The 15544-nt window shown below is 41.8% G+C and overlaps 1 protein-coding gene across 1 annotated transcript in view; it reads right to left on the bottom strand.

Annotated features, from left to right (window-relative positions):
• Nucleotides 1–655: 655 nt before the first annotated feature.
• Nucleotides 656–15544, bottom strand: part of LOC122795076 (A disintegrin and metalloproteinase with thrombospondin motifs 6-like) — a 706749-nt gene continuing 691860 nt past the window's right edge. Inside the window, exons 6-8 of the mRNA XM_044063651.1 lie at nucleotides 1764–1847; nucleotides 1174–1319; nucleotides 656–719 (exon numbers count right to left, since the gene is read on the bottom strand). Of these exons, the coding sequence (XP_043919586.1) occupies nucleotides 656–719; nucleotides 1174–1319; nucleotides 1764–1847 (294 nt within the window). The remainder of the gene's footprint in view (nucleotides 720–1173; nucleotides 1320–1763; nucleotides 1848–15544) is intronic.

Here is a 15544-nt window from a genome sequence, read left to right as displayed (position 1 = left end):
CTGATCAGCCATAGTTCTGCACTTAACAGTACAAACACTACCTTCTAGAAAACCACACACAAACACAGGTAGGGGAAGGGCAGGCCTAACAACTATTCTCTAAGTTTGCAAACCCTCCCCCCCTTTTTTTTTACACCGACGAACAAGCGATACACTAAACAAAGGGAGGAAGGGAAAATGTTCACTCAAACACACTCTAGATGCAAGTAATAATACCACTTACTATCCCTGAGCTCAAAGCAAAGGAGACCATGATGCACACTACTGGCGCGGCAAACGAGATCTGAGGGAAGATAGGAGATGGCAGGGCATTATGGGTAAGGGGAGGAGCTCAGAGCTTGGAGCAGATGCTAGAGAAAAAGTTGCCGGCTCGGATCCAATATGGATCCGTATACCCATAGTTTGCAGATAAAATGAAGTTAACTACTTTAGATATACTGTGTTTAAATGCTTATCTGCTAAGTGTTATACAGACAAAAATTTCAGAACAAAATGCAGTAACAGCACTAAGCATGGACAATCTATAGTACCCATTTACACAGATGACATGTCCTTGGAAGGTGGAAAAAATGGATTAATCAAAGTAAGTCTGTGGAGACAGATTGAGAGCATTCAAACTCCGTATACAGAAGTCAGGTGTTTTGAGGCAGATATATTAACAACTGTACCACATTTCAATCAAGTCTTCATTTGAAGATGCATCTGCAGGCTGGGAGACACTAAAAGGAAACATTGCACTAAACTGGTAAAGGTGCGGTGTTTTACTTAGTGTGAGTTATCTCTTGGTCTCAGGTATAAAGAATAAGTGAAAAAGTGCTGGGATTGGAGGGTTTAGCAAATAGTGGCACAGCATGAAGAGTTAATGTACACTAGCCTGTGTTAAGAAGCAAGGGTGCATACAGCAATATTTGCTTTCCAACATTTGTTTAACATACAGTGGTTTATTAAAATAAATTTTAATCCAGTGTAGTAATTACACTGGAATTACACTCCTATGCCAAATATAAATTACTTTCTAGAGTGAATCAATGTCATATTTCCCCCCCTTTTTTTTGCTTTTTTGTTATAGACATATAAGTATAAAACAGAACACCCATAGAGTTAAATTATTAAACATTTTATACATATGACACACAAAGAATCAAGTAATTACAGAAATTATTATAGACCTACCTTGTAATAAGAACAGCATTATCATGGTGGGCAATGCCCTTTTCAGAAATGGTGTTTGAATCACTTTGGTGAGAAAGGACAGATTTCTGCCACTTACAAAAGCTGTCAAGAGATTTGTCTGCATGGTGGTTTATCTCCAGGTTCGGCTGTAAGACAGAACAAATTCAAAGCAAAGTAAAATTAAATTAAGGGCAGTCATCAAGCATTCTGCTGACTCCAGTGAGATTATAATTAGAAGTGGCTTCTAGGAATAACCTTTTTATCTATAAAGCTCTGAACTGGAATTCATCCAAAACATTACTGAACAAGTACCCATTCCCATGCATCTGTAGTGTCCATAATGACCGTATGAATCCTCAGAAGGTCTACAAATTAAACTAATCACAGCAACATGATGTACTATTTTAGTCACACTCGCTGTAGTATGAACTGAAGACATTGTGTTCTACTTTTAGTAACAAATTACTGTCAAATATGGTTTTCCAGCAAAAAAAAAAAAAAAACTCTGTATGTACAGACTAAAAAGCAGCAAATATGTACAGTTAAGCAGCTAATGCTTTCAAAATCAATGTATTTTGATATGAGCTTACTTGGTCTTCTGTCAGAACAATCAAGCGGGTAACTATAATGTTCACAACGTTTCCTAGGCTGGAATCACGATAAAGTTTGGCAACCTGACCTCCAGAAAAGAAGAAAAGAGACAAAGTCAGACAAGGAAAGCACAGCTGTGTGAGTAAACTTACAATAACAGTAGATATTTGAATGATTACTGCTGCAGTAGCCTTAGCTATATGGATTAGATCATGCCAAGGACACAATATCTAGTCAGCTTCCAAAGCTTCAGGCAACTTCCATGTGCCCAAAACCTTTATACAGCCCGATTTCAGATGACTAAAAGTAAATTTTGGAGCTAAGCCCTTAATAGCTTTCATGCCAACAGAGAGAGGGAGGCTAAAATCCTGAGAAGGACAACACTGAGAAAATAACAATAAATGCCCACACCCTGGCATAAAAAACATACAAAAAACATGGGGGAAGGAGAGAGAGCAGCTACTGCAGCAGTGATCATTCAAATATCTATGATATGGTAACTTTATTTACACAACTATACTATGTTTTTCATTTGATCACTGCTGCAATAGCCTAAGTTGTGTGAGTATATTACCACTGCTTAGACAGAATGGAAAAAGGAAGGATGAGGGTCTAAGAGGTCTGGGAGAATGGCCCTAGCAAAGCCTGTCCTAAACTTGCAGAAAGAATATAGTTTCTAGTGCTTTGTAAAAACATCCAAAGAGACCAAGTTTTCAATTCCAGAATACTTCTAGAATCCAACCCTTTCCAAAAAAAAAACATAGAAGAAATCAAGAAAAGTTTTGTTGTGGTGAGAATAACAAAAAGCAATAGGCTATCACAGCAGCTGAATACTTTGTGAACACCCTTGGAGCAGTAAGCAGCCCAAATCAACTGGCCCATCTATTTTGGCTAAAAATCTATAAGCTAGAATGATAGGGTATTTGTTTAGTTACAAAACTACTTGCTAGACTGAATACAAGGGGCACAAGTTGTTAATAATTGTTTAAATGGCACAAGTTAAGCATGCAACAATTGTAGACCACGTACTATATGTTCAAAACAACTGAATAACACTGTATGCCACCAAAATCATGTTCTGCATGCATACCCAGTGTAAAGGATAAGACAAGAGATCTGATACGATGATCCAGACACACAAACCCATAGAAATGCCTGAAATTTGGATCTATAGGAATGCAATGATATGCATCTTTTAAATCCAAGGTCACTAGGAAGCGCAAATTGGGAATAAGTGTAACACATTTCAAATTGACAGTATATTGAATTTGGGCATTACTACAAAATAATTCAGAAAGTAATCATCTAGAACTGGTCACAAAGAGGCTTCTTTCTTTGGCACCAGAAACATCCTGGAATAAAATCCCTTTCCTCCTCAAGTAGGAAAAGGATTTTATTCAAGGTTGTTTCTTTGGCACCGGAAACATCCTTGAATAAAACCCTTTTCCTAATTGAGGAGGAGAGACAGCTTCTACTACCCTTTCATATGCTGGATGTCAGGAGGGGAAAGAATATTATGGTCTGGCAGACAAGGAGGAATCCCCTAAAAAGGAGGGACAGATTCCCACTGTCATCTCAGAACCCATCTGTCTGAAACAATCTGTTGTCAAAGACAGAAGTGGAAGTTCAGTATTTCTGTAAGAATTGTAAGACTGTCAGGGTAGGATGGGACAAAAGTTTTTCATATAGTCATTCTGACTTATTAGACTGTCCTTTGTTCTGGGATGGGGGTCGGGGGTCCTACTTTCTTTTTGGAACCTCTCTGCCACTGCTTTTTAAATGTCTGCTTACCAGCAGATTGGTGAGACTGCTTATTTTGCTTTTATTGAAATCAGATGAAAGATCAAAGAATCCCTTGGTAAACATGAAGAAGCAGGGCTAAAAAATCAGCAAGATCCTTTGAATCAGCTTCCCCTCTCATCACACATTTTTTAATTACCTCTGCAACAAAAGGTTCAAAAACTAGTTATCTATCCAAGGGAAAATTCAAAAATTCATTCTGACATCCTCTGGGATTTTGTTACCACTAATCTAGGAGGCAAACCTCCTCATAGCAGTTCCAGTGGCAGCAGCCATGGAAGATGCATCAGTAGCATCATATGCACATTTTAAACAAAGAGTATGGACTTCAGGAACAGTAGAAGCCAAGTTACGCAAAGCAAATGTTTCCCTACAAGCAACAATAAAGGGCAAGACATTCTTCATATTGTCATAAGTAGCAAGGATAAATTTCAACACATGACCCTGACAGATGCGAATTCTGAAAACAACAGTTGCAGATATATACACTTTTTCCCAAATTTGTCAAGTCTTTCAATCCTTTTTTAAACAACAAACATCTTTATTAAACCATCACTTACGACATAGGCAATCATACATTTATATAAATGAAAACAAACCACACAGACACAATCCTAGTTGCAAGCATTTTACATCATAAGCCATACTGACAGAATCCCAGTTGCAAACATTACACATCACTTAAAATCTATCCAATCATTTTCAGTCAAACATTACATAGCTCATTTAAGTCCTGCTTTCTTTTAAACCTCATTCCTCCCCGATATGTATTGTTCCCACAATTCCCATTTTTCCTATGTAGTTTGCTCCTACCCTTTTCTAAAGATCTCAATTCCAGTTGTTTTATCTCTTTTCCTATATTCACTACTTCTAGTACAGTTGGTTTAGATTTTGATTTCCATTTTCTAGTAATTGCTTTTTTTGGCAGCCACCACTTACCATGTCTAGGCAATTTCGATTCTGTATCGATCCCACACAGTTTGGTCAGCTTTTTTGAGACAGCCACCAAAGCCATGGATGAAGACAGTGCACACCGCCTGCCCTGACCTGGCCAAAGCCTTCGACACTATTTCCCACTCGGGCATAATAGGTAAACTCTCTCAACTAGGTATCAGTCTGTATGTTACCAGATGGCTAGCTATAGAACCCACTTAGTCAAAATAGGGGAAGCCACCTCAAGCAGTAGACCTGTATTGAGTGGCGTACCCCAGGGTTTGGTCTTGGACCTCTGTTACTTGGGGTATACATTTCTGAGGTGCAGGCCAAAAAACAGTGGGCTATGGCTGACCAAGTTTGCAGATGACTTCAAGTTGGGAGCTGTCATCAATTCCCCTAGTGACCTGGACATCTTCCAAGAGGGTCTCACCCATGCAAATGACTGGTGTCAGAAACATGGCCTCAAGCTGAATACAAAAAAAATACATTATCATCCCCTTAGGGGAGAGTGATGTCCCCACAAATTATCACATTAATAACAACGCATGCAGTCAGTCGCGAGGGATTTGGGCACCCAGATTGATAGCAACCTGACTTTTGGCCACCATGTTGCTTCCATTGTACGGAAAGCTTTCTACATGGCCCACCTCATAAGTAAGGGTATCTCATCCAGGGACAAGGAGGTCATAATATCCCTGTATTCTTCCCTTATAAGGCCCATTATTGAATACAACACCTCATTCGGCACGTACCTCGCAAAGCACATGCAGCAGCTGGAGAGATCACAGAGGTTCCTCACCAGGAGAATCCAGGGCCTCAAAAATCTACCATACATAGATAGGCTAAAAAGCCCTATCCCTCTACTCTGTTTCATACAGACTCCTCAGCGGTGACCTCTAGCTGGCATACAAGGCGATCTCAGACCCTGTCTTGATGGAACTGGTACATATCTGTAAGTCAAGCTCAACTCAAGTAACCCACACATGCGGCCTCAACCTGGTCTGTGATATCAATAAGACTTGTTGGTGGGGCAGATTTGTGTCCCAGAGACTCCCCTATCTATGGAATAGACTCCCTCTCCACTTCAAGCAGAGTACCTCTTTACCCCGTTTTATGCGCAACCTGGATGGGAAATAGAAAATACATCCCTGGGATTCCACTCGTGTCCCTGCAGGCACTGCTTTGTCTATGCATGGGCTAAACTCTTGGCTAGGCTTATAGGTTCATAGGTTCATACTAGGCTATCTGCCCGAGGGCATTTACAAGCCTAGCCCATAGTTTTGTGGCTTACGCCACCCCTTTAGTATGGGGAACTATACCCATTATTTTGCTGTGCCTCTGTCGAGCAGTGACACTGAGGTGATCCCTGGGGTATATCTGCGATCTCCCATCCATTGGTCAAGATTTTTCTTGAACAAGGCCAGCGAGGTGCTCTGCCTCACATGTACTGGGATTTTGTTCCACAGCATAGGGAGTCTTTGGGTGATGAATCTATCCCTCCAACACGTCCTATTAATAGCCGTGTCCAGGTTTAAGTCTCCCGCCCTTGTGGCTCTGATGGATCTAGATTTTTTGAGGTGAAGCATATTCAACAAATCTGGGTTTGACATGGCCTTGTATGTTAGGCAAAGGTCACCTCTGAGCAAGCGGTAAGCGACTGAGTAGAGCTGGAGTTCTTTCAGTCGGGCAGCATAGGACAGATGTTTGAGACCCTTTATCCTTTTGGTGATGAACTTTTGTGGCCTCTCAAGCTGCTGCAAGTGTCGGGTCAGATACATTCCGAATGGGGCATTATACTCAATCATTGGTCTGATGAGTGATGAGTACAGGGAGACTATGACCTCCCTTGATCTAGACGAGAATCCCTTCATGATAAGGTGGGCAATGTAGAAGGTCTTCCTAACTAATTTGGCTACATGGGTGTCGAATGACAGACTACTATCAACCTGTGTCCCTAGGTCCCTGATAACTTCTTCTGTGCTCAGTGGATTGCCACCTATTTGGTAGCTAGGGGTAACCTTGTTTTTCCCGAAGGGTATGACTATACATTTTTTGGCATTTAACTTTAGGCCATGGCTCTGGCACCAGTTATCCGTTTCTGTGAGACCCTTCTGTAGGATATCTTTGTCAGATGTGTTTTCTACTATGGTGCCCAGTTTGCAGTCATCTGCAAACTTTGTCAGCCATAACCCTCCTGTGTTTGCTTGTACTTCGGAAAAGTAGATGCCAAACAAGAGTGGGCCCAGGACTGAGCCCTGTGGTACACCACTTGTGACAGGCTTTGAGTCTGACATGGCGCCAGCAACTCTGACCCTGTGGATTCTGTCACTCAGCCAGTTTGCAACCCATCTTGTGATGTATGGGTTAACATTTAAGCTGATGAGTTTTTCAATGATACCCGAGTGGGGTATTGTATCGAAGGCCTTCGCCAGATCTAGGTAGGCTGTATGGACTGCCTTTCCTCATCAATGGCTTTGGTGACTGTTTGAAAAAGTCAACCAAGTTTAGAAGGCATGATCTGCCTTTGACAAAGCCAAACTGGGATGGATCCAAAGTCTGCAAATTCCTATGTCTTTATTTATGAGGTCCATTATGATCCTCCACATGGCTTTGCAGATAAGGCTTGTCAAGCTAATGGGCCAGTAATTTCCAGGGTCGGTGGAGGCACCGCCTTTGTGAAGTGGGACCACAGTTGCAGTGCGCCACTCCCTGGGCACGTATCCAGAGGTAAGACTATGATTAAACAGCTGTCCTAGCTGTGGGTTCAATTCATCCTTTAGTTCGTGGAGCACACAGCCGGGGACACCATCAGGTCCCATGGATGCTGTGTTTTTTGCTTTGGCGAGAGCAGTTTTCACTTGGGTGTTGGAGATGTTTGGGGGACTGCAATCGCTTGGTATAGATATCTCTCCTTTTGGGGGGGAGGGAGGGAGAAGTTTGCACTGAACCTGTCAGCCAGTATGTTAGCGATGTCTGTAGGATCAGTAATCTTCACATTATTTTGAACTAGTTCTGAACATATCTGGGAGTTTCCTCCCAGGTTTCTGACATAGCTAAAGAAGGCCTTATGATTGTCTTTTGAGTCTTTAGCTATTTTTCTCTCAAAATTTGCTTTGGATGATTTTATGAGAGCTCTTAGTTTTTTACTTATAGTGATCAAGGGTGTCTTACCTTTTAAGGATTTTGCTCTATCTTGTAGTAGCTTCCTCCTTTTGTTGTAGAGTTTGTTTATGGCTGGGGTCCACCAGACTGGACGCTTGCCTTTGGTACAAAGAGTCTTTGTTTTGCTTGGGATTGCCTTATCCATGCAGTCCTGCAGGTGCTGGTAGAAGGCATTTGTAAGTGATTCAGCGGCTTGAATACTGTTTTCCACCGGCTCGGGGGCCTTAAAGGAGACCACACTAGTCTTTAGAAGTGTGAAGTCGGCTTTCGAGAAATTCTTTACTGTGGTCTTTTTTATTTCAGGTGGGGTGGGATGAGGACCTCCAGCGAGATTAGTTTGTGATCTGATCTCACCAGTGAGGGGTATACTTCCGGTGTTGAACATAGTGCTCCCATGTTCGTGATGATGAGATCAAGTATGTTTTCTCCTCTTGTGGGGATGGTGACTAGCTGTTCCATGGCATTTGAGTTTATGAATTCCAGGAACTTTTGGGCTAGGGTGTTTGGGCTTGAGTAGTGTACCCAGTCTATATTAGGGTAATTGAAGTCACCTAGTATGATGGTGTTTGGTGATACATTTATCCCCTCTAGTGTTTTCAGGAAAGCCATGTGAGGTTCCAGAGTTTGTGAGGGTGGCCTGTAACATGCTACAATTTGCAGAGCAGTCTTGCCTATGGTTAATTGCACCTGGATGGTCTCCGATGCATCGTGCGTTGCCACCAGTCTTGAGGTGTGGGTGTCCTTGATGAATATGGATACCCCCCCTCCTTTCTTGGTATTGTCCAGATTTTGGGGCCGGAACGCGTGATATGAGGTATAACCTGATAGTGCTGGGGTGCTCTCAGGAGCCTTGAACCAGGTTTCTGTCACCGCACAGACATCGATGTTCTCCATACTGAGAAGGGCCTCGAGTGCGTGCATTTTGAGATTAAGACTTCTGGCATTGAGCAGCATTACCCTTAGTTTTTTCCTTTTTGTGTTCTAGGGTGGTAGGTTTAGAATTTGAGCCTTGCCTAAAAAGGCACTATGGGGGTGGCAAGAGCCTTTGCCAATATCCGGAATCCCAGGGGTGACAGGTGCAAGCCGTCCCTTGCGAAGCAGCGTGGCTTGTCCAGCATGTCATCCCAGACAGACAGACATTGGATCCCCTTTGAATGACACCAGATTTTAAGCCAATTGTTAAAGCTGATCATCTTATCTCTGTATTGTGGCATCATTCTTGGTGAAGGTAGGATACTGCTCAAGGTCAGGGTCATACCTGCCTGGGCTACATAATCAGAGAGCTCTTCAATGTCTCTTTTCATGTAGTCCAAGGAGGTACGTCTCAGGTCATTTACACCAGCGTGGACAATGACTGAGTCGTATTTGTACCTGCTGTTGAGTGACCTGAGTGCTTGCGTTATGTGGCGGATTCTAGCGCCCGACAGGCAGCTTACTGTGACCTTCTCCTTACTCAGTCTGGTGAGCGGGACGTCAGTGTGTCTGACTATGGAGTCACCAATGACTAGTGTGTCTGGCATTGTGTTTGGCCTTAGGGGCTGTGACTGTTTGACACTCTGACTGTGAGGTCTATGTGTTTCAGGTGTTGTGTTCTGAGGTGGTGGTTGTTTGGGTGTCTGCTTTGGTGGCCTCTGCTGTTTTGGTAGATTTTTGATCAGAGCCTCCGACCTAATAGCCTAGGAACTTCCTATGATCTTACGATCCTATGATCATAGGTTATAAAAATCATCTCCCTTGTCACACCAATCTGCCCACCCAGCATCTAAAACAGTGCATCCTGCAGGGAATCCTTAAAGTCCACCAACTCACTGCACTCCCAAAAATATGTTCCCAATTATCTCTTTCTTCCCCATCACACCTCCAACATTTCTATCTGAGGAATAATTCTCTGGAGTCTACTTAAACATTTCCAAGCAAAAATCATAGGATCATAGGATCAGAGGAGATTACTAGGCTATCGACCCAGTGGTCATTTTAAGCCTAGCTGTTTCATCCCAATGTAATACCACAGAAATGCTAGTCAATACCCAAGACTGCATTTAGTGATCACTGCCCATGTCCAGGAGGGTTGCAGGCTCTATCCCCAGTAAGAATTTACGGTGCCCCATCCACTCGTCCAGGTTACTCCTGAACAGTGTCACAGAGGTGCTCTGTTTCACATGAATTGGTAGCCTGTTCCAAAGATGCGGCAGTCACTAGGAGATAAATCTGTCCCTCCAGCATGTCCTGTTTAAGTCACAGACCAAACTTAGCTCTCTGGGTCAGGTAGCCCTAGTCCCATTTGATTTATGGATATGCAGCAAGTTCCTTAGGTTTGGTTCTTGGACTGCTCTGTAGGCCAGGCATAAGTCTCCCCTAAAAGTCTACACAATATGGAGTATACTGACAGGGATTTTAGTTGGTCTGTGTAAGGCACATGCTGGAGCCCCTTGATCTTCTTTGTTAGAAACCTCTGAGGTCTCTCTAATTGCTGCATGTGATTAGTACGGTACATGCCAAACGTTGGGTTATACTTGCAGGATAAGTGCCGAGAATAGGGGGGTTATAACTTCTTTTGCTCTCGAAGCAAAACCTTTACTAATCAAGTGTGCTACGCAGAAAACTTTCCTTACTACAGTGGATACATGGTGGTTGAAGTTAAGGTCGCAGTCAACTTGTGATCCCAGGTCCCTTACCACTTCATGGGTACTTAGGGTATTGTTATTGATTTGAAAGTGTGAGGGGGCATTGTTTGTGCCAAAGGGAATGATGATGCATTTCTTTGCATTGAGACCATAACTAATACACCAGTTGTTGGTCTGCAGAACACCCTCCTGGAGTATATTGACATCATTTGGAGAGTCAATGATTGCACCTAGTTTGCAGTCATCTGCAAACTTGGTCAGCCACAACGCCTTAGTTTTGTGCTGAACGTCTGAGAAGTATATACCAAACAGTAGGCGGCCCAGCACTGACCCCTGTGGCACCCCACTGGTAACAGGTCTGCTGGCTGACATGTAGTCACCCACTTTCACAGTGTGTGTCCGATTTGGGAGCCAGTTGGTAACCCATCTTACAACAAAGGGATTTACATTCAGTTTGCTAAGTCTATCAGTAATGCCTGAATGTGGGATTGTGTTGAAAGCGTTTGCCAGGTCAAGATATGCTGTGTGCACAGATTTGCCCTCATCAATGGCCTTGGACACATTTTCAAAGAAATCCACCAGATTTAACAGGTAGGATCTGCCCTTCACAAAGTCAAATTGGCTAGGAATCAGGGTTTGGAGGTCACCTAGGTCTTTATTTATGAGATCCATAATGATACATTCCATGGTCTTACAGATGAGGCTGGTCAGGCTTATGGGTCTGTAATTCCCCGGGTCTGTTGCTAGGCCACCTTTGTGGAGGGAATAACTGTTGCTGTTCGCCATTTTGCAGGAACAAAGCCTGTGGTTAGGCTATGACTGAAAAGTGTACTTAGTCGTGATGCTAGTTCATGTTTTATCCTATTTAGAAGACAGCCTAGAATGCCATCTGGTCTCATAGAGGCTGTGTTTTTTGCCTTGAACAAGGCTATGAGGATCTGCTCTTCAGATATGTAGGGTGGAGGGATGTTTAGGGAAAGTTTTGTTGTAAGTTAGGAGGAGATAAGGGAGTGAAATTTTCACCAAACCTATCCGCTAGTAGGTTTGCTATCTCTTTGGGGTCAGTGTGTGTGATACCATTGACCACTACTTCTGCACATGCTTGGATCCTACCCTTCAGGTTACATACGTAGCTGTAAAAGGCGTTATGGTTATCCTTGGCTGTACTTGCTAGGTTTCTCTCAAAGAAGCCCTTGAAGGATTTAGCATGTTGTCTTATTTGCCTGTTGAGGCTGAGGAGGGTGCTTTTCCATTGTTAGGGCCTTGCCTTTGTTTTCTTGGACAGCAACTTTTTGCATTTATTGTAAAGTTCGTTGATGCTGGATGTCCACCATGGCAGCTTGTTTTTACTTGGAGCTCTGACTTTGATTCTTTCTGGTATGGCCAAGTTTATACATTTATGCAAGTGACTGTATAGGGCTTTAGTGCAAGCTTCGGTGTAGTTACCACTTCCAGCTTGGGGTGGGGCTTGGAATGCATTTATGCCTTCACCTAGGAGGGTATAGTTTGCCTTGGTGAAGTTTTTTAGTCTGATTTCACCCTTTATGAGTTCTGGTGTTTGTGCCAGCTTGCAGGTGACGATTTGTGGTCATTTTAACTAATGAGGGTCCAACAGTTGTGGCAGTGCTTCTGTTTGACATGTTGGTGAGGACCAGATCCAGAATGCTTGTTCCCCTTGATGGGGTATGAACAATTTGTTTCAGGGCATTTGAATTAACAAAGTCAAGGAACTTTTGCACTAGCGAGTTAGGGCTAGCATAGGTTTCCCAGTTGACGGTGGGATAATTGAAATCCATATAACCAGTGTGTTTGGTAAAACTTGGACTGTCTCCAGTTTGGTCAAGTAGGCTTTGTGGGTTGTGACCGTGACTCTATAACTGGCTATGACTTGAATGGGGCTCTTACCCACCATAAACTGAATCGGGAGTAACTTCATGCAGCTGTCCAGTCTAACTAGACAGGAGGAGAATTTATCTCTAACATAGATTAAAACAATGCCTCTTTTGTTTTTTACATGTTCATTTTGCAGTCTAAAGGTGTGGAAGGCATTGTAGCTTTGCAAGCCCAGGGTATTCTCTGAGGCCTTGAACCAGGTTTCTGTGACTGCACAGACATCTACATCTTCTAGTAATAGAAGTGCTTCCAGGGACTGCAGTTTTTGGTTTAAGCACCTAGCATTTAGCAGCTTATTTTGTTCTGACTGGTTAATTTCACATCGGCAATGTTGTTTTCGAGACCTTGTTTAAAAAGGGCACTATGGGGGAGGCAAGAGCCTTTGCCAGCAGCTGAAAGCCTATAGGTGCCAGGTGCAAACCATCTCTGGAAAAGGAAAACGGATGCAAAGGCAGCAAAACCCTTTAATAGTACCAATTAGTAATACCATGGCTCAAGGCGTTCCAGATTACGCGACTAACCGTAATGTTAGTAACACAGTTGACCAAGAGGGGACAGCAGTTACTCATTTGGAGAATACTAACACAACTTATTTTACTACAACATTCAGTATAGGAAGTTATGCTTGTATTGATATTATTAACAAGAATTGGGAATTGTTTAAAATGTATCCTAACATTTATGCGAAATTAGGTGTTAGACCTCAGGTTGCTTTTAGGAAAGGGAAGAATTTAAAATCTATTCTGGAGCGTAATGTACCCTTAATGGTGCGTAATGCAGGTATGTTGAAGTGCCAAAACTGTAATTATTGCCGATACGTGGAAGAAGCAGTTTGTTTTGATTTAAATGATACTACTTATAGACTAAAATCTAAGTTCACCTGTAACTCCACCTTTGTTATTTATCTAGCTAGATGCACATCATGTCCTGTCTTCTATATCGGCAAGACCGAAAGGAGACTTAGGGACAGAATATACGAGCATTTATACGCTATGAGAAAGTGTAAACTTGAAAATGCTCTAGCTAAGCATACTTCTGTATTTAACGATCATACATTTAAATTTTTAGTAATAGACCAGGTCACTTGTGATAATAGGGGTGGACCTAGACCCCTTAAGTTGGAAGAAGCTGAGTTAATCTGGCAGGTTAAGTTAAACGCGTATAGTTATCCAGGGATTAATGACTCGTGTTCCATCTCAAGCTTGTTAAAAAGATGATATGCCAACTATTGATTTTGGCAATACATTTTACACAATTGTATTGTCAATTTTTTGTATTTATTATTACCCTTTGTCGAATGATTATATAATGTTTCAGAGGAGTTGTTATGGTTTTATGTTAATGTTTAAATTATTCACTATTAGGACATAGTTAGAGTATATATATACTTTTTATACATGTTTTATTGTTGGTACCTTTCAGGTTTAATGTTATGTGTATGATGTGTATGTCCCTTTAATTTTCGAGTGAGTGGTTCAGCATCTTACGTAACAACGTGTGTTTTAATTTGAATCTTCAATGTTTGCAGCATTCATTCATTGTTTTTCTGAAGAAGTCAGTCATTTCTGCTGACGAAAAAGTGCTTTTAAATTTACTACAGCCTGTGCTATTAAAGGGTTTTGCTGCCTTTGCATCCGTTTTTCTTTTTTATTAGTTTTGTTGCCTGTACGTAGTTCATCTCTGGAAAAGCACAGAGGTTTGTCAATCATGGCTTCCCAGGTTGACAAGAACTGGCTCCCCTCTGAATGACACCAAAAACAAAATCAATAATTTTTTGTTTATACTGTGGTATCATTCTAGGTGAGGGTAGTATGCTGCTCAAGGCTAGGGCCATACCTGCCTGGGACACATACACAGAGAGCTTAACCATGTCTCTCTTCATATAGTCTAGTGAGGTACGTCTCAGGTCATTCACACCAACATGAGCTATGACAGAGTCAAAAAGGTACTTGTTGCTGAGAGACCTGAGTGCAAGCATGATCTAACAAATCCTGGCACCAGACGGGCAGCTGACTATGACTTTTTCCTTGCACAACCTGGTGAATGGGACATCTGTGTGTCTCACTATTGAGTCTCCTAAATCTTCCAGATATTGTTGCATATTTGGGAGACATACATATATCCCCCCATTGTTTCTTTGTGAATTGCTTATCCAATCTCTCTTCCCAATCCTTTCTAACTTCCTCTGATTGATTCTTATAGTTATCATGTAATATTTTATATGCTCTATGAATTATTCCTTTTTTAATGGTGGCTTCTGTTCTAACGTCTACTAAAAACTCTACCAGTGCTAGTCTTTCATTTAGGAACCCCCTATGTCTTTCTCTTTGCTTAAACTCTGATATCAACACTTGATATGGAAGGCAATCTCTAACCTGCTGTCCAAAAAAATTCTTGGTGTCTTTCCATTCTATCATATTTACCTCTCTAGTTATTTTCTCCCGATACCTTGGTTCCTTTGCCAGTTTTTGCCAATAAATTCCAGCCCCCTCTTGCTTATTGTCTATATCCCTAATTGCAGTCATCCCTATCGGCTGAATCACCTTTTTCCTTTCCTGTGTTGGCTTAGCTCTTGGGATACTTTCTGCCACTTTATAGATTTAATATTCTGTATGATTATTGTTATTCTCCTTAAAGGCCTGCATCCAAAATCCCAGTCTCTCCTTATTTAAAAGCCTTCCCATCCTTAACAGAATAAGAGGGATTAATATTAACAAAATGCTTAGCAGCAGCTGCGTGTATTAAAGCTATATCTGCTGGGTCAGGTCTGGGATTCGTGTATAGAAATATAAAATAATGAGGAACTTTATAAAATTTATCAGCTTTTTTAAGGGGCAGCATGCCAACTGTCAAGGAAATTTCAGGTTGTGACAAAAACATCCCCCAAAGCAGAAAGTTAGGAGGAACAGGCATAGTTTCAGGAAACTCAGGTTGTAATAAATCATATTTTATTTGAGACTGAGAAGCATCACTGTTTTCCCACTGAAACAACTGATTCATTCTGGATATAGTCTCAGAGAAACAGAATTCTTCACAAGAAATATCCAAAGTCACTCTTTTCTTTAGAATCTAAATGAAAAATCACTGGAGGTACTACATCATCTGTCCCTTTACTGTCCTTTTGCGGTTCAAACTCTTGAATCTCCTCAAGAAAAGAAGAATCCCTTTTAACAGAAACAGCCATATAAGGAGGATCTAGAGCTTGTGCACCCTGAGCTGAGCTTATTAAGTTATTACTGTCCAGTGTCAATGAGACAGAATATTTACATTTAATCTTTTATTTCTTTTTGACAGAAACAGAAGCAGAATTGTCAGCAATCACCTCACGAGGGATGGAACAGCTTTTCGGGTAAGAAGAGAGACAT

Source organism: Protopterus annectens, chromosome 2.part1, assembly GCF_019279795.1.
Source record: "Protopterus annectens isolate FY-2018-M chromosome 2.part1, PAN1.0, whole genome shotgun sequence".
NCBI classification, from domain to species: Eukaryota; Metazoa; Chordata; order Ceratodontiformes; family Protopteridae; genus Protopterus; species Protopterus annectens.
This window is presented reverse-complemented; position numbering and strand designations above follow the sequence as displayed.